The sequence below is a fragment of the Eubalaena glacialis genome, chromosome 7, assembly GCF_028564815.1.
Source record: "Eubalaena glacialis isolate mEubGla1 chromosome 7, mEubGla1.1.hap2.+ XY, whole genome shotgun sequence".
Lineage (NCBI taxonomy): Eukaryota > Metazoa > Chordata > Mammalia > Artiodactyla > Balaenidae > Eubalaena > Eubalaena glacialis.
Window position 1 is genome coordinate 60772457 of NC_083722.1, and position 24406 is coordinate 60796862.

At 45.1% G+C, this 24406-nt stretch overlaps 1 protein-coding gene across 4 annotated transcripts in view; it reads right to left on the minus strand.

The window, feature by feature from the left end:
* Positions 1-24406, minus strand: part of GLB1 (galactosidase beta 1) — a 90998-nt gene that overhangs the window by 8049 nt on the left and 58543 nt on the right. For 2 of the 4 annotated variants that reach the window (XM_061196465.1, XM_061196464.1), the window contains exons 12-15: positions 22380-22469; positions 19218-19331; positions 17479-17610; positions 15310-15549 (exon numbers count right to left, since the gene is read on the minus strand). In XM_061196465.1, coding sequence (XP_061052448.1) covers positions 15310-15549; positions 17479-17610; positions 19218-19331; positions 22380-22469 — 576 coding nt within the window. Of the gene's footprint in view, positions 1-2920; positions 3048-11772; positions 11825-15309; positions 15550-17478; positions 17611-19217; positions 19332-22379; positions 22470-24406 lie in introns of those variants that run through there. The other 2 variants (XM_061196466.1, XM_061196467.1) reach the window with 2 other exon arrangements.

Genomic DNA, 24406 nt, shown 5'->3' on the forward strand with positions numbered 1-24406 from the left:
TGTGGCCTATTTTAAGCCTTCAGCTCCCACGTGGACTCTTTTATTGGCTGCGCCGCAGCGTGCGGGATCTTAGTTCCCTGACCAGGGATCAATTTCGTGCCCCCTGCAGTGAAAGCGTGGAGTCTTAATCACTGGACTGCCAGGGAAGTCCCTGGACTCTGTCTTTTAACTTGCCCAAGTGACTCCAACACGTAGGCATCCTGCCTGGCACCTTCCCTCCAACTTTCCCAAAACCCAGGGTTACATTGTCTTTGGTTTTGGTTAATTCTCCAAAGCTATGAAAGTCTTCAGGACAAACTTCCCCTCTACTCTCAGTCCTTAACAGAATGGACATACGATGAAGCCTGCGATGGTTTGGTTGCCCTTCCAAAAGAGAGGAATGAAGGATTGGGAAAGCACAGGCAGAAACCTTGCACATCTGTCTTCTTTCTTTGAACCCTGCCAGTCACCATATGAACAAGCCAGGGCTGGCTTGGTGGATGATGAGAGAGATGTGGACCAATCTCTGTGGCCTCAGCAGGCACACAGCCAGTCCCCCAGGATGAGGGCCTCCTCGCTGACTAGAAGGCCCTGCCCAGCTGAGACCAGCAGAAGAACCACCACCCAGTCTGCCAACACTCCAAATCAGGACCTAAATAAATGGTTTTGGTTTGAAACCACTAAGTTTGGGGTGGTTTGTTAAGCAGCAAAAGCTAACTGATACGCATCTCCATGGCCTCAAGGTACAGTAGCATGCTGCTTTTTAGTAAAGTAAATGATGTCATTGAACCCGATTTAACAAGAGTAGGATCGTCCTCTACTAGTCAGTTCCTCTCACTAATCAGTCACCAAATCCCGTTAGGGCTGCCTCTGTCGTGTCTGTGCCTCTCTCAGGGTTGTTGTTAAGTGACAGTGAGAGGACACAGGTGAGCACTCAGCACAGTGGCTGGTGTGCAGGGAGTGCTCCATGATGAGGCTGCTGGTATTATTTCCCACAGCTGGGCCCCCTCTCCATCCCCCCACCCCCATACTGCTGCACTAAAGTCCAGCTTCCTTCCTTGTCCTTGGACCACTTCTCCTGCAGAAGAGCAGGTTTCAGGGGAATGAGGAGGAAGGGTCTGTCTTATATGTATCGGGTGGGAGGTGCCTCTGAGGCCTCCGGTAGCTGGTCCACCCTGGTGCTTGGATGTGGTGTTCCCGGTCCTCAAAAGTGGTGAGTTGGAGCTGAAAATTTGGGTGTTACCAGCACATCTGTGAGGATGACCTCCCATGAAAATGTAAGAAGAGGGCCCAGGATCAAGTCCTGAGAACTGAAACACAGACACAGAAAGAGAAGCCTGAGGAGGAACGAAGACGGGGAGGGAAATCAGAAGTTTGGTCACAGTCGTCAGGAGAGCTTCAAGGGAGGGAGTGGTTACCTATGTCAGACGTTACTTGCCAAGAGGTTAAGTGAGAAATGTCTGGGGTGTCACCATGTGGGTGTCGGTGGCCTCGGCGGGGACAGTTTCCGAGGAGTGTGGGAGCAGAGTTCCTCCCCATCGTCCTCCACTCGGAGTCAGTTCTACAGGTCGGGTCCTTTCCTAACAGCCCCAAACCTGGGACAGGCACCGAAAGCACACCTTTAACTTACATTGTACCCCACCTCCCCATTTGTACAGAATTATCTGTATAGACTCAAGACTGACAGGTCTTCTTGAGGATGGCCATCAGGTCTGGAAACAGAGATGACAAAGTTCCATTGTACTGAGTGCAGCTTTCCTTTTTTGCTGTGTTGAAGGCTTTGGTGGCCAAGAGCAGACAGCTCCTCTTGGATGAACAGGAAGTACTTGCGACTGAACATGCCCAACACAGGGCCTCCGGTCCCCTCCTGTGCTCCTCACTCGCCCCTCTCAGAGGCTGACAGCTCCATCCCTCCAGTCGTGTAGGCTCCAAACTCTGGAATCCTGCTTCTGAACAACCAGCTGTAAGCTGGGGGTTCCCATGCACCCCTCCTCAGGTTCAATAGTTTGCTAGAATGGCTCACAGAACACAGAAAAACATTTTACTGATATTTATGGGCTTATTGTAAAGGCTACAACTCAGGAATGGCCAGATGGAAAAGATTCACAGGGCAAGGTAGGAGGGTGGCTGAGCTCCCAGCCCTCTCCAGGTGTACCTCCCACCCAGGTGTACCACCCAGCACTTGAATGTTTTCACCAACCCAGAAGCTCCCCGAATCCTGTTGTTCTAGAGTTTTTACAGAATTCCATCTCCAGGGCTTCCCTGGTGGCGCAGTGGTTGAGAATCCGCCTGCCAAGGCGGGGGACGCGGGTTCGAGCCCTGGTCCGGGAAGATCCCACGTGCCGCGGAGCAACTGAGCCCATGCGCCACAACTGCTGGGCCTGCGCTCTAGAGCCCACGAGCCACAACTACTGAGCCCACGTGCTGCAACTACTGAAGCCCGCGTGCCTAGAGCCCGTGCTCCGCACTAAGAGAAGCCACCGCAATGAGAGGCCCGTGCACCGCAGCGAGGAGTGGCCCCTGCTCCCCGCAACTACAGAAAGCCCGCGTGCAGCAACGGGGACCCAACACAGCCAAAAATAAATAAATTTATTAAAAAAAAAAAGAATTCCATCTCCAGTCCCCCACCTTGGCTTTAGAGGTTGGGGGTGGGGCGGAAAGTTCCAACCCTCTAATCACATCATCTTTCTGGTAACCAGGACTCCGGATAGGACTGGTCACCAGAAAGACCAATTGATTAGAGAGCTGGAAATTTCAAAGGCAAGATGCAAAAAAAGAGTCTCAAAATAGAAGGGATTTCTGTCAGCCCTTTGTTATAAATTCTTTTATTTCATGATTTTTTTTACATCTTCAAAGAGGGAATGTTTGCCTTTAAAGAATAAAGTTGCTTTTTGTCCGTATTCTATGTTGATTCTTAACATTCAAAGCTTAATTCTGGTAGAGGAAAAGCGGGAAGTTATCACACCCCTCTCACTGCCAGGCTTTGCTAGGCACCCAGACGTATTGCGAGTGGTAAAAAAATGCAGGAAGGCTACACAGGATATTCATGTGAGATTATCCACACGCATCTGAAGGAGAGATAAACAGCACGCACGTCACTGCAGCGGCAGAGCACGACATTTTAGGTCTGGCACATCTGACCCAGCTGGAGCACTGAAGAACAGTGCCTCCTGCGGGGAGTTTGCATCAGACGAGAGTTCTGTGCGGACAAAGCGCTAGCCTGTGTCTCTGGGATGGAGCAAAACATGCCTGACTGCTTCCCACTGAAATCCCAGTTGACATTTGGGCATTTAACCAGAAAGCCACATCTGACTTAAGTAAGGCCGAGTAATCAGAAGCGATTTTTTAAATCTCCTGAATCACCCTTATCAGTGACTTCATTCACTCCATCAAGGTAGTTTCTCTACAGCAAGTGAATAGCATAAGTCAAGAGGCTGGGACAGGGGCCTGACAGGGCCTCCCTGCTGGAGGTGGATGGAGCGGGTTAGTGCCTGGAGGCAGAGTCTTGGAAACGGCCCAGGCTTCAGGTAGTCCATCCCCAATGCACCCCCAGATCTGCCAAAGTGCTCATTCTCCCAAAGTCAGAACTCCATGCCCTGCTGGGGGTGGGATCTGTCTGTTCTGCATCTGCTGATCATTCAGAACCTCAGGAGCTGGCCCGGGACTGCCCTTGGCAACAGGGACCACTGCTCGCTGGAAAATAACAGAAAACACACATGCTCTGTCCTATGTATGATACATGTATGTCCTCTGACCTTCAGACCTGTGCAACCCAGGTCCACAAAGCCTGTGGATGGGCCTTCTTGCAGGTGTGTGTGTAAAGCTTTATTGAGTTATAATTCACATACCATACAATTCCCTCATTTCAATGTACAATTCAGTGGTTAGTAGTTTACTACAGAGCTACCCAACTATCACTCCGAAGAGAAACCCTGCACTCTTTAGTATTTACTCCCCATCTCCCCCCAATACCCCCTTCTCCTTGCTCTAGGCAACCACTAATCTTTCCATATCTAGAGATCTGCCTGTTCTGGACATTTCTTTTTTCTCTTTTTTCTTTTTTTTTTTTTTCCGGTTGTGTTGTGCGGCATGTGGGATCTTAGTTCCGCGACCAGGGATGGAACCCGTGCCCCCTGCAGTGGAAGCTCGGAGTCCTAACCACTGAACCGCCAGGAAAGTCCCTGTTCTGGACATTTCATATACATGGAATCATACTGTATGTATGGTTTGTAACTAGCTTCTTTCACTGAACATGTTTTCAAGGCTCATCCATGTTGTAACATGGATGAGTACTTATTTATTTATTTATTTATTTTCATTTATTTTTATTGCCAAATAATTTTCCATTATGTGAGTAGACCAGATTTTGTTTATGCATTCATTAGCTGATGGGCATTTGGGTTTTTTGACCTTTTGGTTGATTTTGGATAATTTTGGATACTACTGCTGTGAACATTTGTGTACTCGTTTTCGATCAGACATATAAATTAGATGGGCTTCTGGGGTTCCAAACCCCTTGACACATTCATAAATATTGTGTGTACACGTACTTTTCAAGCATGACGGTGCAGAAAATCCATCAGACTGACTAGGTAAGTAAAGAGCTTCTGCCTGGATAATTAGCACAATCTCCCAGCTGGCCTTCGAGGCCCCGTACATGCTGCCTGCCTCTTCGTGTGGGCCTTCAACTCAGACAGACCTGGGGCTGGGGAGCCTTTCCACCACCATGTCTGTACCTCACACACGATGCTGAGGTCTCTGAGCCTCTACCTGCTCATCTGCAAACTGGAGACACTATCAGGACATCCTACTACAGGGGCCTCCTTTGATGATTATGAAGATAGTGTCTCTTAGGTGCCGAGCAAAACTCCTGGGTATGACACTTCTATGACCTGGCCAAGGCAAAACCCCTTGACCTCAAAAACATCCTATGCTTCTCCATTTCTTCATTTTTGCGTCTACTATTCTTTCACCTGAAATTCCCTCCCTGACAAAGCCTCCGATTCCGATGAAGGACCATCCATCTTTCAGGTGTGTTTCAAGCTCCATCTGAGCCCCCTAGCCCTGTTCATAACCCCTGTGACAGATAATGTTCTCTTTCTACTTTGCATCTCCTGAAGGTGTTTCTCTTAAGGCACTAAACTGACACCACCTGGTGAGCAATGGTTTGTGCTGGGTCTTCTCATTGGCCTTGGCCCTGTACCCAGAGCACCAGCCAAGCCCCTCTTCACCAACAGGACTGCCCAAGGGCCTACAATCCTCGCACGTGCTTTCTTTCAAGGGACCCAGCAACACAGGCAATTCCCCCTTTCCACCTGAAAGCAGTTACAGAGCAGCCAGGCCTAGGGAGGACACAGAATAAACTGGGCACTTTAAAGAAATGCCCCTCGTGAAACTTATGACTCAGTGGGTGAAACCAGGGTGCCAGCCTGAGTGATGAAGCATCACGGAGCTGAGTCCAGGCGGGGCACGAGGTGGATCAAGGGGGACTAAGGGTCTAGGAAGGTTTCAGAGAGGAGTTAATGCCAGTCCTGACGTCGTGAACCCGGTGGGCAGAGGGAGGGAATGAAAAAGCGTGAACAGAGGACACCAAGAGGGAAAAGGGGGGAAGGACCGGGGGTGGGCAGGGAGCAAGAGAGCAAGAACGAGCCTGCTTGTGCTCCAGTGGGAAGGTCTCGGGAGGGCTTTGTTTTGTTTCTGGGTCGCAGAGGCCCTGGATATCGCTTCTGGGCTGCAACACGGGAGTTGGCAGAGAAGACAGAAAGGCTGACAAAATGCAGGAGGAGAAAGAGAACAGGATCTCGGCCTGGAGGAAAGAGGTGGGAGGGGGATTTGGAGCTTAGACTTCCTCCTAGAGGCCACTGGGCAGGAAGCGAGGGTGGAGGCGGAGAGGTAAGTCTGACAGGAAGCTGAGGAACAAAGGAGCTCCACCTGACAGTGTCAAGGAGGCTGAGTCCTCAGCGGAGGGGGTGGGGAAGAGGAAGGTGGTTTAAGGCGGATGACGAGGGTCATAAAGGCCAGCTGGGGACAGGGAAGAGCGAGGCCCAGGACTGCTGGGCAACTTGGGACCTCCAGAGTTTGGAGGCAGTGAGGGGAACGTGGCCCCCTGACAAATGTGCCTGAGTGGCTCCCCCAGGGCTGCTCAGTTACTGGTGAACCAGCAGAGGCCAATGGTGGACCCACTCCCAGTGGAGGATGATCAAGGGGACAGAGTGGAAGGGCAAGGGGGTCAGTGCATTGATGGCCCTTAAAAAAATGGTGATGATGTCTAGGCAGGATAGGGAAGAACTGCGGCCTTAATGGTGGAGCTTCAGGTCATCCATAAGACCCAAGAGTAGGCTTGGGAGGCATGAGAGTTTGAGGGATAAAAATATGTGGCCAGAGAGAGGATGGTAGAGCTTAAAATTCCGGAGGTATATTCACCAAGAAATACAATATACTTGGGCCATAAACCAAGTCTCAATAAACTTAAGAAGATTTTGCAACCATCACCACAATTTAATTTTGGGACATTTCCATCACCCCAAAAAGAAATCCCATACCCATTTGCAGTCATTCTCTATTCCCACCCTCAGTCCTAGGTGACCATTCACTTACTTTCTGTCTCTACAGATTTGCCTTTTCTAAACAATTCATGCAAATGGGATCATACAATATGTGGCCTTCTATGACTGGCTTCTTTTACTTAGCATAATGTTTTTCAGATTCATCCATGTTGTAGCCTGTATCAGTAGTCTGCTCCTTGTTACTATGGAATACCATTCCATTGTATGGATATTGCACAGTTTATTTATCCATTCATCAGTTGATGGACATTTTGAATTATTTCCAATTCTTGGTTATTTTGATAATGCTACTATGAATATTTGCGTGTAAGTCTTTGTATGCACATATGTTTTATGTCTCTACCTAGGAGTAGAATTGATGAATCCTATGGTAATTTTATATTTAACCCTTGAAGAAACTGCCAAACTGTGTTCCAAAGTGTTTGTACCATTTTACATTTCCACTAGCAATGTAGGAGATTTCCCATTTCTCTACATCCTTGCCAACATTTGTTCTTGTCCATCTTTCATTATTATAGCAATTCTAGTGGGTATAAAGTGGTATTTCATTGTGGTTGATTTGTACTTCCTTAATGATGTTGAATATTAAGCATCTTTTCATGTACTTATCAGCCATTTGTATATCTTCTTTGGTGAACTATCCATGCAAGTCCTTTGCCCATTTTTTGATTGGGTTGGTTGTCTTCCTATTATTGTGTTATACGAATTTTTATATATTCTAAAATCAAGTCCTTTGTCAGATATATGATTTGAAAACATTTTCTGCCAGTCTGTAGCTTGGATTTTCATTTTCTTAATAATGTTTTTTGAAGGGAAAACATTTTCAATTTTGATGAAGTCCAATTTATCCATTTTTTCCTTTAAGGATCATGTATTAGGTGTCAAATATAAGACATCTTTGCCTCACCCAAGATCATAAAGATTTTTCTCCTTCTTCCAGAAGTTTTACAGAGGAATTAAATTAGAAATCAAAAATAAGATATGCTTTAAAAAACGCACAAATATATGAAAATTAAACAACACATTTCTAAATAATCCATGGTTCAAAGAAGAGATAATAAGGGAAATTAGAAAATATTTCAAACAGAATGATAATGAAAATATATGTCCATAAACATGTAAAAAGCAAACATTATAAAAGGGCATTTATTAAACACATGCCATGTGCATCGTCTCTTCCAGTTTTTTTTCCAGTATTTTTTTCCTCTTCTCCTTCAGAGTCAAACTTCTCAAGAAGAATGTTTATCTTCAAGTATCCGTATTTATTCATGTGTTCATGTCCTCCCCCTACACTCCTCAGTAGAAGGCCATCTGGCTTGCAATGCTTCACTCTGCTGGCTTAGCCCTTACTGAGGGTCCCCATGACCCCCTGGTGCTAAATCCAGCAGAGATGCTTCTGTCTTCATCTCACTTGTCCTCTTGGCAGCATAAATGTTGTTCTCCTCTCATTTTTTGGTCTCTCCTCCTCACTTTCTGTCATGTTTGTGTCTCTCAAAGATCAGCCTGAGGTCTTCCTTTCTTCCTTCTTCATCCTCTCTCCTTAGAGGACCTCGTCTATCCCATGTCTTCCACAACCATCCATACACAAATGATCTCATATGTATATTCCCAGCCCAGATCCCTCCTCTGAATCCCCACCCATAAATTCAACAGCCTCCTTGTGTACCTTCTTTCCACTGTTCTCCAAGGCATTTCTAACTCAGCTGTCCACATCCAGACTCATGATTTTGCTCTTCCAGCCCAAGTCCTCTTCTGAAATTTCTTCTTTCAGTAAATGGTACCATCTACCCAGCTGCAAGCCTGGAACCTCAGAGTCATCTGACACGTCCTTCTCTTTAAATCCCTATATCCAATCTGTCATTACATCTTATTGATTTAACTTTATTCTTTTTTGTTTGGCTGCACCATGTGGCTTGCAGGATCTTAGCTCCCTGACCAGGGACTGAACCCACGCCCTTGGCAGTGAAAGTGCGAAGTCCTAACCCTGGACCACCAGGGAATTCCGGATTTAACTTCAAACATCTCTCATATAGTTGATGTCATCTCTATCTTGGCTCCCACCATCCCAGTCTCTCAATGAAACTATGGTCCAGCCTCCTAGACAGTTTCCCTGAATCCACATGTACCCTCAACCAACCCATTCTGGGGTCACAGAGGTTCATCACATCACAATCGTGCCATGTCTCTCTGCTGCTTCAGTGACTCTCAACAGAAAGACCAAACCTTAATATGGTTTAATTGGCCTGTCCTGATCTGGTCTCTACCCGCTTTCTAGCCTCTTCTCTGAACCACACTCCCTTTTCTCTGTGTTCCATACATTTCAGTCCTTTATCAGTTCCTCACACTGGCCACTTTCCCCTTTAACCACATGGCCTTTGCACATGCTGTCTCCTCTGCCTGGAGCATGTTTCCCTCCCCTTTCTGCCACGTTAATTCCTATTCAACACTCCTATCTCTGTCAAGCATCATGTCCACAGGTAAGGCTTCCCTGACCTCCCTGACAAGGTCAAATGCCCAATTATTATCAACCTCCATATCTCTTCTTAGCACCCATTGCAGCTGCAGTTCTATCATTTAATTTGGGTGATTATATGATTTGGGTTGGCTGCCCCAACAAGACTTTAAGTTCCATGAGGGCACGAACCATATCTGGTTTTTTTTTTTAAAGATTTTTTTTTCCTGAGCCCTGTTTTTTTTTTTTTTTTTTAAAAGATGACATCTTTTTTTAAAAAATTTATTTATTATTTTTATTTTTGGCTGTGTTGGGTCTTCATTTCTGTGCGAGGGCTTTCTCTAGTTGCGGCAAGTGGGGGCCCCTCCTCATCGCGATGCGCGGGCCTCTCACCATCGCGGTCTCTCTTGTTGCGGAGCACAGGCTCCAGACGCGCAGGCTCAGTAGTTGTGGCTCACGGGCCTAGTCGCTCCGCGGCATGTGGGATCCTCCCAGACCAGGGCTCGAACCCGTGTCCGCTGCATTGGCAGGCAGATTCTCAACCACTGCGCCACCAGGGAAGCCCCCCATATCTGGTTTTATTTATTATTGTATCCTTAGCACCTGGCACAAAGTTTGGGCACACAGTAGTGAAATGGAGCAAGACACTATGGTCCTTCCCCACCATGTCCTCGGCCTGCCTTTTGTCTCTAGAAAAATTTTAGCCAAAGGATAAGGTTAATCAGAGAAGTGAGAAAAACACAGAAGCAAAGGAAAACAATCAAATAGGACAAAACAATAATAGTTTAGTCATTAAGCAAAATCAAGGACCTTTAGTTTGGGACTTCCCTGGTGGTCCAACGGTAAAGAATCCGCCTTACAATGCAGGGGACGCAGGTTCGATATCTGGTCAGGGAACTAAAATCCCACATGCCACAGGGCAAATAAGCCCACGCGCCACAACTACTGAGCTCACTTGCCTCAACTAGAGAGCCTGTGTGCCGCAAACTACAGAGCCCATGTGCCTTGGAGCCTGTGCGCCACAACTAGACAGAAGCCCACGTGCAGCAAGGAAGAGCCTGCGCGCCGCAACTAAGACCCAACACAAGCCAAAAATAAATTTAAAAATAATAAATAAATCTTAAAAAAATGTTAAAAAAAAAGAACCTTTAGTTCCTCCTCAAGGGCTATAGATAATATTCTAAGCCATGTCCTGTGAGCTGTCTTATAGATACCGAAACCCCCACCAGGTGGAAGAAGTTAACTACATGAGGACCAGACTGTAGCCATCACATAAGCTGCCACAATTCAGAGAATTGGCCTCAAGGAAATGGTAACAAACCGACCCTGGAGCTGAAGATTAACTGTACTTAAAACAATCAAGATGATGGTGGTCAGACCACCACAGGACCAATTTCAAGACGACTGTCAGAGCTGACTGCGCTGTTTCTACATGTAGCCCCCTCCGTCCACCTATAAAATCTCTTGCCCCCTGATTGTCAGTTGGAGTGCGGGGGAAGTTGGCTTTGGACAGGAGTCTGCCCTCCCCACCACTTGCCAGCCTTGGAAATAAAGCAAACTTTCCTTTTCACCAACCTTGCCTCTTTATTGGCTTTTGAGCAGCAGGCAGCTGGACCCACTTTTGCTAACAGATTTTGGCTCCCAATGTGAAGCTGCACTCTCACAATATCTGGCTCCTTGGGGTTTTCTCCAGCAGAGCTGCCACCATGATGATGCACCGGGATGGCTGCAAGGAGCCCACTGCTCATGGTTCGCTGGCCCTGAGAGGGGGATTTGGGGGCGTTCCTAGCAGCTGCCAAAACCATTTGTTTCGGGGATCCTCCCTGTTTCTCCCCTGCTCGCCGCTGGCTGCCAACGTACGCTTTTCATTGGTGGAACAGAAAGATGCCTCTGGACGAGCTGATGAGCTCCAAGACCAAGGTAAGTTCACTGGTGTGCACCTGGGCAAACTTCTCTTTTGGGCATGTGGTGCTATTTGGGCATTTTGCCAATTGGTTCTGACGTGTGTCTACCATTGAAGACCATTTGTGTTGGGAAGTGTTTGTTTGGGACTCCGTATTGGTCATTCTCTCAGAGGATCTGTGACAGTTCTGTCTTCTGGTGTGTGAGTGTGTATTCTATTTGTGTATTTGGTATTCTTGTTGCCTTTTGTAAAATGAGAAATTCAGGTTCAGTTCATTAGAAAGATTTTAGCTATGACACTATGACTAAAGAAAAAGAAAGATGATTTCTTAAAACACTGTGTGGCCACCAACAGTATTCTTCAAACTCCGAAAAAAACTGGTTAAGATGAAATTCTGTTGAAATTCCAAAACTGGTTATTTCTGTATATGCAGTTAGAGAAAGCTAGCTTGATAAATACTTTTTTTTTCTCTCAGAATTCTGACCCTGAGAGAACAAAAATATGCTTAGGAGAAAGTTTGAAGTTAACTCTTTTTTTTTTTTTTTTTTTAATTTTTATTTATTTATTTATTTTATTTATGGCTGTGTTGGGTCTTCGTTTCTGTGCGAGGGCTTTCTCTAGTTGTGGCAAGTGGGGGCCACTCTTCATCGCGGTGCGCGGGCCTCTCATTATCGCGGCCTCTCTTGTTGCGGAGCACAGACTCCAGACGCGCAGGCTCAGTAATTGTGGCTCACGGGCCTAGTTGCTCTGCGGCATGTGGGATCTTCCCAAACCAGGCCTCAAACCCGTGTCTCCTGCATTGGCAGGCAGATTTTCAACCACTGCGCCACCAGGGAAGCCCCTGAAGTTAACTCTTAACACGTCCTTGAAATACAAACACAGCTCACTTTGCCTGAGACTTCAGCCTTGGGTTAATTAGTAGAACTTCAAGCCAAAAGAAAAAAGAAAAAAAAAAAAAAGAGAGGAAAGAGGACTTAGGTGTACTAAACATACATCTGGTACCACATTAAAGAGAAATTGTGCATGAAAAAAATGTATGTTTTTAGAGGTTATGGAATATGTTCTTAAGTTTGCCAATCAGAAAATGCTGGTATAACAGTTCGATTACTTGTTTCTTAGTTTTGTTAAGGTTTTAAAGGGTTAAAAATTGTAATATGTAAAAATGATAAGGGAAACATTTCAGTATGTAAAGCAAGTAGGATGTGTGTTGTTGGCGAGAGAAAATACAAAGAATGGAGATATTTTTGTTTTCTGTTTTTGTTTTTTTTCCTTTGGCCATGCCATGTGGCATGCAGGATCTTAGTTCTCCAACCAGGGATCAAACCTATGCTCCCTGCAGTGGAAGCGTGGAGTCCTAATCACTGGACTGCCACCAAATTCCCTGGAGATATCTTTGTTGAGGGATAAAAGGAGAATAATTTTGTCCTAAAGCTGGTTGCTTCTGGATGGGAAAAAAATAAGGGACAAATTAATATGGATACAGAAAGTATCCTTTTTTTGTAAAAAAAGGTACTTTGAGAAAAGAATTTTGTACATTGTTAAGATCGATTAAGATTAGATTGAATTTAATTATGTAAATGAATTTTGTTATTAAGAGTAAGCTGGTACAAGGTGGGAATCTGGTTTTCTCTCTGTTAAGAGAACAAAGTTTTCCTGGAATACTGAGCTGTTTTTGAAAACAGATTGTAAGTTTCTTTATCTATCTAATTTTGAGTTTTCCAGAGGGCCCCTGAGGAATCTCAGAGAGAAATATTGATAAGAAATTTGAAGAATTCTAATGGAAAGCTACTGTTTTTCTTCTAACTATACTTCTGACCCCAATGTTCAGGATGGAAAAAAATGTTTAATGAAGTTGTCACAGAGTATAACTACTAATGATGTGTATCACTGCTGGCTTTAAGTTTACTGCTTAAAGCACATGTACAACGTTTGTGTGACGACTGGGTATAACTGATAAAATGTGTAGCCTATAAAATGTTTCCCTATCAACATACTTTTCTGTACTTGTTTGTTATGTCTGGTTAGTTTTCCCCCAATGTAGATGACTAGACAAATATATAAACAAAAAGTAGGCCTAGCACTGAGGGACATGAATGGACCCGGAGTAGGCAACTGAGCCACTATGGCAACTTGGAAAAATACATTGATTATCAATGTTTTCTATTTACAATTGAAAGGGGAAAATGATAGAAGAAATTTTCACATATTGAGGTATGGGGAAGTCATTCTGTCTTATACCTGATTTAATTTGAACTTTAGGCTAACCAAACAGCCTGTTTATGGCCTGTTAAACATACACTGTACATCTGCTTTAACCATTAAGAAAAAAAATACATTCAGAGAATAGTACAAAAATACATTTTGGGGCTTCCCTGGTGGTGCAGTGGTTAAGAATCTGCCTGCCAATGCAGGGGACACGGGTTCGAGCCCTGGTCTGGGAAGATCCCACATGCTGCAGAGCAACTAAGCCCGTGGGTCACAACTACTGAGCCTGTGCTCTAGGGCCTGCGAGCCAAAACTACTGAGCCCACGTGCCACAACTATTGAAGCCTGCATGCTTAGAGCCCGTGCTCTGCCACAAGAGAAGCCACCGCAATGAGAAGCCCGTGCACTGCAACGAAGAGCAGCCCCCACTCGCTGCAACTAGAGAAAGCCGCACACAGCAACAAAGAACCAAAGCAGCCAAAAGTAAATAAATAAAATGAATAAATTTATTTAAAAAGCTGATCTTTAAAAAAAAATACATTTTGATTATTATCCTCATTGCAATATGTCTACTAATTTTCAAATGTTTGTCCAGGTACTATGACAAGGCAATCAAAGACAGAGGCAATGTTTTCATAATACAAAATATTGATGCTAAGCTTGGAATATGAAATTATTTCCAACTCTGTGTCCATTCCCCAAATTAGGCAGGACTAGGCCCCATTTCAGCAGGAAGTAGCCAGAGCAGTTGTCTCCCCATTCCCTCAAAGATTTGGGGGAAATTGGAACAGAAATGGAACTAAAACCAAGTTCCTCTGCCAAGTTTATGATTAACCTCTATATCCAAAACTTTATTCCCTTTCTTGTTCTATACCTGTCCCTCATCAAGACTGGGGAGTATCAAAGAAAAGGGGGGATTGAAATGGAGCAGGACCCTATTGTCCTTCCCCCCTCATGTCCTCCACCTGCCTTTTGTCTTGTAGAAAAACTTTAGCCAAAGGATAGGTTTAATGAGAGAAGTGGGAAAATACAGAAGCAAAGGAAAACAATCAAATAGGACAAAACATTAATAGTTTAGTCATTAAGCAAAGTCAAGGACTTTAGTTCCTCCTCAAGGGCTATAGATAATATTCTAAGCCATGTTCTGTGAGCTGTCTTACAGATACTGAAACCCCCACCAGGTGGAAGAAGTTAACTACATGAGGACCAGACTGTAGCCATCACATAAGCTACCACAATTCAAAGAATTGGCCTCAAGGAAATGGTAACAAACCGACCCTGGAGCTGAAGATTAACTGTACTTAAAACAATCAAGATGAAGGTGGTCAGACCACTGCAGGACCAATTTCAATATGACTGTCAGGCTGACTGTGCTGTTTCTATATGTAGCCCCCTCCATCCACCTATAAAAGCTCTTGCCTGCTGATTGGGGGTGGGGGGGAGTCAGCCTTTGGGCAGGAGTCTGTCCTCCCCACCTCCAACTGCTGGCAACCAAAATATAGCAAACTATCCTTTCCACCAACCTTGCCTCTTTATTGGCTTTAGAGCAGCAAGCAACTGGACCCACTCTTGGTAACAGTGGCCACTAAAATATTTGTTGAACGAATAACTGAGTCATGATAAGGGCATCTAGGATGAAAACAGGACTTGAAGTGGAGAAGACAATGGTGAAAGAAGACATGCTGATGTCTTCAAAGAATAAAAGAGAGTGAGCAGGCAGTGAAGTGGCCAAGGGAGAGCTAAGGATCATACAGACAGTGGTGGATGCCCCCAGGGCACAGGGGCACTTTCACACGGAGGTGGGGGTGTTCTGAGAGTATAGAGTTAGGCATGAACAAGAGAAAACAGGTTCCCCAGAGATTCACCCCTTTGCCTGGGCCAGATTTTCTTCAGGATAAAGAAGAAGGGCTCCTCCTAGGCACTTTCCAAGGGACTATGATTTTTCTTAGAGGCAGGAGGAAGTTTCTAAAGGAAGTTGTCAGCCAATGAAAAAGGGGTAGATGGTGTACCTTCATGCTGACCATTGCATCTTCAAAGATCTGCCATGGTCCTGCTCCTGAGAAATGGGTAAACTTCCAAAGAAAACCCTCCACTCCCAGACTGTCACACAGCATCCCATTAGCAGCTCTTTTTGATTCTCAATCAGAGACTGAAAACCAGACATCTGAGGCCTGAATTCAAACACTTCCCATGAAGACACATACCTTGGTCCATCCGGAAAACTGGATAAAGGTGTCCTGGGGCAAGTCTGGGATCCCACTGGGAATAGAGAAATTAGCCACATAAAAGGCCGGGAGTGTGTAGTCAGATGGGCTGTGGGCACAGCCGCTGTCATGGCCATCCCAGGTCCCCAGGTGGCTGCATACTGCATCCTCCATGTTCAGTGGGAAGATCTCCCAGTCGGTGAGGATATTGGAATCAAGGGTCAGGTTAGAAATAAGACCCTGTAAAGGAGAAACAGAGCAATGAGCTGGGGGTGGGGGTGGAGGGAGGCTTCAAGTGACTCTCTGTTCCAGCCCTGAATTCCTGGGAAAAGCAAACTGGGATATGAAACACAAACAGTACATGCAGACTCAAACGGTGTGTACATCAAATTGACAGATCTGGCTTGAGGCCAGAGCTTTTGATCCCAAATCCCCAATCTTCAGTGTTTGGTTCAGAGACATTGCTAGAATGGAGGAAATGATGGAATTTGAGAATGAGAGAGTGAGTGGAGGGGGGGATACAAAAGAACATCCAGCCCACTGTAAAAGGATAGAAAGGGCCGTGATGATGATAGGGAGCCTCAGACTCACATTCTGAAGTTGCTCTATTTGTCCAGCAGGGGCAGGGGCCTGGGGTGTCCATGGCACCAGCCACTGCATCGAAGCCTTTGCTCATGGTTCATCTGGCTTTCTCTTCCCAGCCTTTTTTAAAAATAATTAATTAATTAATTAATTTTTGGCTGCGTTGGGTCTTCATTTGCTGTGCGCAGGCTCTCTCTAGCTGCAGGGAGCGGGGGCTACTTTTCATTGTGGTGCGCGGGCTTCTCATTGTAGTGGCTTCTCTTATTGCGGAGCACGGGCTCTAGGTGCACGGGCTTCAGTAGTTGTTGCATGTGGGCTCAGTAGTTGTGGCTTGCGGGCTCTAGAGCGCAGGCTCAGCAGTTGTGGTGCATGGGTAAGTTGGTCCGCGGCATGTGGGATCTTCCCGGACCAGGGCTCGAACCTGTGTTCCCTGCATTGGCAGGCGGATTCTTAACCACTGAGCCACCAGGGAAGTCCCTCTTCCCAGCCTTTTATGAGGGGAACTTCTCCAACCCAGTGGGATCCCAAATTAGTCCCAGGATACTTCTCAATACCAAGCCTCAATTATCCAATTAGTAATTCAATAAGCATTAACAAGGCAGCTGTGTGCCAGGCTCTTTGCTGGGTCCTGGGGACTTAGACACCTCATAAGAGTCCCCATCACTCTGTAGGTCAGCGTGGCCTGTGACAGCCAAGCAGGAAGGCCACTAATTACAGCCCGAGCACAAGGACTGTAACAGGGACATTTCTACTGGAGACAAAAGTGGCCCCTGTATGGCTGTTCCCTAAGAGTGTCATTGCCTTGCCTCCGAGGTGCCACCAGGAGGGTCAGGAAATAGCCCCAGACACCTGTCCTCTCCTAGAGTAGGTGGTGCCATCATTCCCTCAGTGAAGACTTCCCTCCTCTAGCAGATGGTGAGCTACCCATGGGGTAGCCTATATCTCAACATCCTTGCATCCCCCAAAGCACCTCACGGAGCATGTGCACAGAGTATGAGCTTCACAAATGTTTGCTGAATAATGCTCTCAAAATATACATTAGAAAAACGTATTTGGACTAGACACCGAGGCACAGACGAACCAACAAAAGTGAGAGGCAGTGCACCAAGGGAAAGGCTCTCTGCAATTCAAGAGTTTGTCCTGGTTCATCCACATCCAGAAAACAGAGCAGACCAAATGCTAAGCTGGCTTTGTTGGCAAGGGAGTGCCTTTTGCGAGCTCGGTGGGTTTTTTAAGCAAAGGAAAAGCACGGTGCAGTGGCTTTCTCCTCCTGTTTCTTACTAAAGGATGACTGAATTCAAACACAAAGGAAGGCTTCTGTTTGCAAAGCTCAACTTTCTCATCACCTGCAGAGGAAAACAGTTCTTCAAAATAACCCAACTTCTAGGTTGCAAAACAAATCAGGGTAGGTTCACTCATCAGATACGGAAAGGTGGGTGTGCTTTTAAAAATTACTTCTATGTGAACAGGGCTGGAGGGAAAGAGTGTATGTGGGAGAGTTTTTAAATGGATTTACAGAAACTTCCCTAGTGGCTTAGGCACAGGTCAACCTCTGAACCTCACTCCTAACAGGGAAGCTAGGCCTACCTTAAAATCGTTGATAGAATTGCCGTAGTTCACACGCCCCATGTTCTCCACCAGGAGGTCCAGGGTGGCTCCAGCTTTCCCTGTTATGTTCAGGGTGATCACAATATTTCGCTCAAGGACTCCGTGGGGGACCTGTTGGTTCAATGCCAAATGAGAATTAACTAGGGTGGAAGGGTCAGCAGAGAGGCAGCCCGCTCAGTTAATTCAGCACTCATTTTCCTGCCTGGAAGTGTCACCAGATTTGGGAGGAAATGCTCTGATGGCTCGCCCACGTTCCTGAAATCACTGCTTTCTACACAAGAAGGTCAGCAGACTCAGCTCCCAGCAAGGAAGGGGCAAGGCTGGTTTCCTTAGCTCTGGGATGTTTTGCTGTGCATCTATTTTTATTTTTATTTTTAAATTTTGTATTTATTATTATTTTTTATTTTTATCTTATTTTTTGTTTTTTTATTTTTTGGCCCCACTGCACGGCTTGTGGGATCTTAGTTCCCTGACCAGGGATCGAACCTGCGCCCCCTGCAGTGGAAGCTCGGAGTCCTAACCACTGGACCATCAGGAAAGTCCTTTATTTTTTATTTTTTAAATTTAATTTTTATTTTATATTGGGGTGTAGTTGATTTACAATATTGTGTTCGTTTTAGGTGTACAGCAAAGTGGTTCAGTTATACATACGTACATATGCATTCTTTTTCATATTCTTTTCCCATATAGGTTATAACAGAGTGTTGAGTAGCCTGTGTATCTATTTTTAACAGAAAGGGGATAGAGGCAAAAATTCCAGGGGAAGATTCCTAATACAGGAACCTCTTCACGTTCTCACAGCAAAAAGGCAGTCACAAAAAGTAGTTTCTAAACAACATGGAGAGAGGAGACAAAATCAGACAAACGAGACAAAATCAGCGAGTTAGGTGGAGTAGTCTCACTTCAAAATACCTGATATGATGCATTAACCACAAAGATGAAATAATAGAATGAGGGGAAACAACAGGTATTTTAGCAGCAACATATTCCTAGTTTTTTTAAATGCAAGATTAAAAAAAAAATGACCATAATTCACTAAGACAACCCCCAGATTGGAATTTTAGAAACAATTGCTGCCAGTATACACATAATGTCTTAGACACTTGCTGCCACTGAAATTAAAGCCGCTAATGACAACAGAATGGAAATATTTTCATTTAAAATTTTCTGAACAAATTTTCTTGGTTACGAAAAATCTCTTCATGTGTTTTTTCTCACATGTTCAGTGAGAAGAAGGGAAATCCTAAAATGTTATCTTTACTTTGCTACAAAACCAAAGTCTTTGTGTCCTTTAGCTCTAATTATCATGAACAATCCTACAGAATATAATTTCTCATGTAATGAAGACCCAAAGTTAAATGAGTCATCTGGTGTGTTCAAAACGGACCCTGCCTTCCAGGAGCAAAGAAGACATGGGTGACACACATGGTCAGTCAGAGGGGATGGCCCTGGACTGGGGCAACCAGGAAGCTTTCCGAGGAGGTGGGGCCTTAAGCACAGCCCTGCGGTTCGGATGGGTGAGGGGGTGTATCTCAGGTAGATGGAGCACAGGTGAGGCTACGTCAGCAAGCAAGGGGCACAGCTAAGGGGCATCACGAGGAGGGGTAGAGCCTGAGGATGGAAAGGCAGCCACGGCCTTGACTGTCATGTTACCAAGTGCAACCCACAAACCCCCTCTCCCGTGGGGGCAAACACACAAGAACAGAGAGAATTCTTACCCCATCCACAGAGACGTAGGCCCGATCGTGGATGCCATTGAAGGGCGAAGAGAGGGGTGTTGGGTCGCTGCAGTCTTGAGGAAGTGTTGTTCGGTACAGCACAAACCCAAAGTACTGGTTAGAGAAGGACGCAAGAAAAAGACATCACTCTTGCCATTCACGTAAGGAGAACTTGGTCACCCTCGATCTTGTGAAAGTGACATTTCTAAAACCAGAGGAATGAAATGCTTCCCCAGCCTCGGCAAAAATTCCATCTGAGAGAAGGGAACTGGCTTCAATCTTCGGGTCATAGAATAAAACTATCACAGCAGCAAACTGCAAGGAAGCCTGAAGAGTGTTTTGTCAAACGTCACCTCCCCTCCCACAAGAGGGAACTGGACCCTGGAATGCGTTAAGTGATTTGCCCAGAATCACTCAGGGGGATCACATCATATATATCCCAAAGTTATTTCTGTTACCTCAAAAACCAGAACCAAAGACAACAACAACAAAAGGCAAATGGCAACAAAACGCTCGGTAAAACATTCTCCAGATTCTTGGGCTAAATCTGCTCTAACATACAAAACAAGAGTCAATCAGAAACGGTTTAAAGTGGAGGCATGAGGGAAACCGACAGAGATGGGGGTGTAACCTGTCGCTAAGTCAGAAAGTACTTTGAGAGCTGGGATCCCTGGTCCCAAAGGAAGGCCCCAACCATCAGCCTCGGTTCGTGGCTTCCTGCTGTGGCCATTAGCTGGTGGAGGTGGATAAATCCTGAGTCATACAAGAGAGTCCACATGGAAATCCAGCAGGGAACAGAGACAAAGTTCCCTACTCCTCGGGCCCCAAAAGCAAGAAAGTGCACCCCAGGCAAGTGGAGAGGTGACTTGCAGGAGTGGAAGGAAAACGCTAACACACGTTCCTGTGTTGCAGGAAAGTGCTGAACTCAAGAAATGTTATTGCTGTCGCCAGCCAAATCTTCAAGTGCAAGGATGCCTCCCTCCCAGACCCCAAATCTCCATCTCTCTCTTGTTTTTATCTTTTGAAAGTACCAAAGTGGTGTATCCTAGTTCAGAGGCCGAGGAAAACTTAGCCAGGGGTTTCCAGGAGGGGAGCAGAAGCTGAGATGCTCCCTGCAGAGGCAAAGCTGAGGCCTCTGGGGATGGGGTGGGGGGTAGCTGCAGGGGTACCAGGGCTGCACCCCACTCCCTGCAGCTGTGCCCACCAAGGGGTTTGCTGGAAATAAATCTTCTATGAGCTTGTCCCAGATCTGAAACAGCCGGGGCCCAGGAGCCCCACCCGATCCGAGAGCACTGCCGTGGCCAAAGAGGAGACAGCAGAAGGGGTCTGAGGAAGAACAAGGGCTGCCGGTGTCTACACATGAACCCGGGATTCACTTCCCAGGTTCCTACTGCTCTGTGTCGTGTCTTGTCTGATGTGCTCAGACCCTACTAGGTGGAGAAGACAGGTAGATGAAGACGTGGACGTACAGTCAGTGTGTGTTAGAACCAGAGAAAGAACCTACCCAACGTTAATAAAAAAGTGTGGGGTGGGGAGCTTAATTATTCATTTTTATTTATCACAAAGCAGTGCTGTTGGAGTGAAATCACAAGTATAACAATAGTAACTGGAGGCAAAATACGTTAAAGTGAGATCGGATGTGCTATTATTCCCTCTAGAAGGTGATCTCCCCGGAAAGTCAGAAAGGAGGGCCGAGATAACTTTCCATTTCAAAAAACGGGGCTGAGATCCTAAGTAATCAAACTGAACATTGAACCTAAGGCAAAAAGTGACCTCATGGGCATCCTGAAATGGTGCCCCGAGAAGAACACATCACCACTGTCATGTTTGTGCCAAAAATGTTTCACTGAATCTAACCAGTGAGGGGCCGTATACAAAACTGGGCTGAACTCTTCAGACATGTCCATGTCATGAGAGAGCGAGAGAAAAAGACTCAGGAACTGTTTCAGATGAAAGAAGACAATGTGTGATCATGAACTGGAAACTGGACTGAAAAAAGTTAAGCTATAAAGGACACTGTTGGAATGACCAGGGATACCTGACTGTGGAATGTGCATTAGATAATAGGATTGTATCAATGCTAAATTTCTTTCTTTTTTAAAAAATAAATTTATTTATTTATTTATATTTTAAATTTTGGCTGCGTTAGGTCTTCGTTGCTGCGTGGGCTTTCTCTAGTCGTGGTGAGCTGGGGCTACTCTCTGTTGCAGTGCGCGGACTTGTTGCGGTGGCTTCTCGTTGCGGAGCACAGGCTCTAGGCACGCGGGCTCAGTAGCTGTGGCTCGCGGGCTTAGTTGCTCCGCGGCATGTGGGATCTTCCCGGACCAGGGCTCGAACCCGTGTCCCCTGCATTGGCAGGCGGATTCTTAACCACTGTGCCATCAGGGAAGTCCCAATGCTAAATTTCTTAAGGGTGATCATTATTTATGGTCGTGTAGGATAATGTCCTTCTTAAAAATATATGCTGTAATATTTAAAGGTGAAGTGTCATGATGTTGACAACTACCTCAAACGGCTGGAAAAAAAAGCAGTTGACACACACAGAGAAAGACAAAGCAAGTGAAGTAACTGTTAACACTTGGTGAATCTAGGTGAAAGCTTTACGGGTGTTTGTTGTACTATTCTGGCAAGTTTTCCAAAATAAAAAGTTGGGGAAAACTTTTACAATAAAGATGGGGTTGTGGCCTGGAGATTAAACACACACACACACACACACACACACGATGTACTCTGTTCTTGTTCTCTTCAAAAGCAGGAAAAAGAATCTCTAATAACCTAATCTATTAAGAACACAGTCCTTATACCTTTGAGCTAAGGACAAATAATTGTCTTTTTTGAGTAATAAAGTAGTGGTTTTCCTCTGATAACTTATAAGAAAGATTAATTATGTCCTAAATATACTCAATTTATAGCTTGTACAGAATTATGCTGAAGCAGGTTGAGCTACTACCTATCTGATAATAAGAAATGGGGGGAAAACACAGGAAAGACCAGCTCACCATGTAGTACTTAGAACTAAAGAGAGCGTGGAGATCCATGGTTAATTTATGCGGGGTCTGATTTATCTACTTACCGTTTTGGTCTCTGTGTTCAGAACAGGCAGTGCAGAAAGCACATTTTTGCAAGTAGAAAAAAGGTGAAGCATTACCTTTGAAGGCCTACCTGTTTCACCTGGATAAATGTCAAGGGATAAACGCTTTTTACGGGTCCAGAGGGACACAGAATGTTGAGAGCTTCCTCCACTGTCTTTAACTGAAAAGAAACAAAAGCAGCATTCACTCACTGTCACCCCTCCCTGGTAATCACAGTAGAGAATAACGTCATTGACCAAACCCCTAAATAAATTGAAATGGTTCAAATTCTACTTAGTGCTGTCCCCCAGTCACCTTCAATCAATTCCATCTATTCCTTAACTCTGGATGAAAATTAACAGATGATAAACTTAAAAATGGTTTCAACATACCTATTTGCAAACCCAACCTCCTGTATATGAAAGGCCCTTAAAATGCATGAAAACCAAAGCTCCGTAAAGCCTTCCCACCACTCCCAATGAAGTAGCTCCGACTGTGCCCCCCTCTGAATTTGTCTGCAGCATATTTCCCACGCCTGTATCACTTTCCAGTTGTTTATACCACTGCTGTCCTTGCTGACCGTCAGCTCCTTAAGGGCAGGGTCTGTACTGTGCTTACCTCCAATGCCAGCACAAGGTAGACACTCAATTAATACTTATGATTGTGTATTCTTGCAGCTCACGGTGTTTATTCTGATGCAATAACAACCATGATAATGGCTATAAGTGCCTCACCAAACTCCAGGGGAGACATTACTTTACCCGCATACCTCACTGAATCCTCACAACACTGGGAAAGGCAGGCATTACTGTCCCTTTTCAGGAAAGAAGAAACGGGGCTCAGAGCAGCTCACTTGAATCAAGGCGCAGACAGGATTTGCAGTTAGGTTTGGCTCCAAACCCAGGGCTTTCCCTAATACGATACTGGTCAGGAATTTTATAAACACTTTTCATGGTTACCTCGCCAGTAGGCAGCATGGAAGAAAACAGTCTTAAGTACAATCCATCAATTCAGCTGAGTGGGTGCTTTCCCACTTGGACAACTAAAGGAACTCAACTCATGGTGAAAGCTTTTATCCTATATAACTATGTTCTACTTAAACTTCATTTAGTTATATGCTGATTTGCTATCTTCAATTGTATATATTTAGTTTCTGGTCTCACAATTTTCCTTCCTGGTAAACAAAATGTGCTCTGGTACTAAGGTAGCTATGTTTTAGCAATGTTGTTGTTTGAAACATTTGCAGTTATTTTCTGTTGCATAAAAATAAAATTTTCACAGCTCTATAAAGACATAAACCGGGACTTCCCTGGTGGCACAGTGGTTAAGAATCTGCCTGCCAATGCAGGGGACACAGGTTTGATCCCTGGTCCGGGAAGATCCCACATGCCGCGGAGCAACTAAGCCCGTGCGCCACAACTACTGAAGCCCATGCACCCTAGAGCCCGTGCTCCACAACAAGAGAAGCCACCGCAATGAGGAGGCCATGCTCCACCACGAAGAGTAGCCCCTGCTCGCCACAACTAGAGAAAGCTCACGCACATCAATGAAGACCCAACACAACTAAAAATAAAAAAATTTTTTAAAAAGACACAAACCAACCCTTTCCTTAAGTAGCAGTAGCAATGAACAAGTAGAAGGTACTCCCTTTACAAGTGTGATTAAAGTTTGGTTAATCTAAAGCAAGATTCCTATCAGGCAGAGAGACCACATTCTTTGTAGATCATAACACACGTATCCGACACTAGGTGGAAAATGTTACAAGAGCTCAACCAACCAATAATATATCAAAGGGCTTCATGAATGGAAAAATTATACAATCATGTTTGGTATTTTGCTTAAAGATAAAAACTTATGATGCTATTTTAGAATTATCAAGATTCTTAAGAAATATGTAACTTTTTTTTCCTTGTGAGTTAACCCATGTAGGAGTTAGGGATTATTAGAGGGGAAAACCTGAAGACACAGATGGTTAAAACAAATTGATTTGGGCTTACGTCACTCCTATCAAATGAAACCTCGCTTCTTTGTCTCTTTCCCTAGAATAAAATGGTCTTCACTCATATTTATGATTCATTTCTAGCTTTCCCCCCTGATGTCCCAATTACCATATAAGCC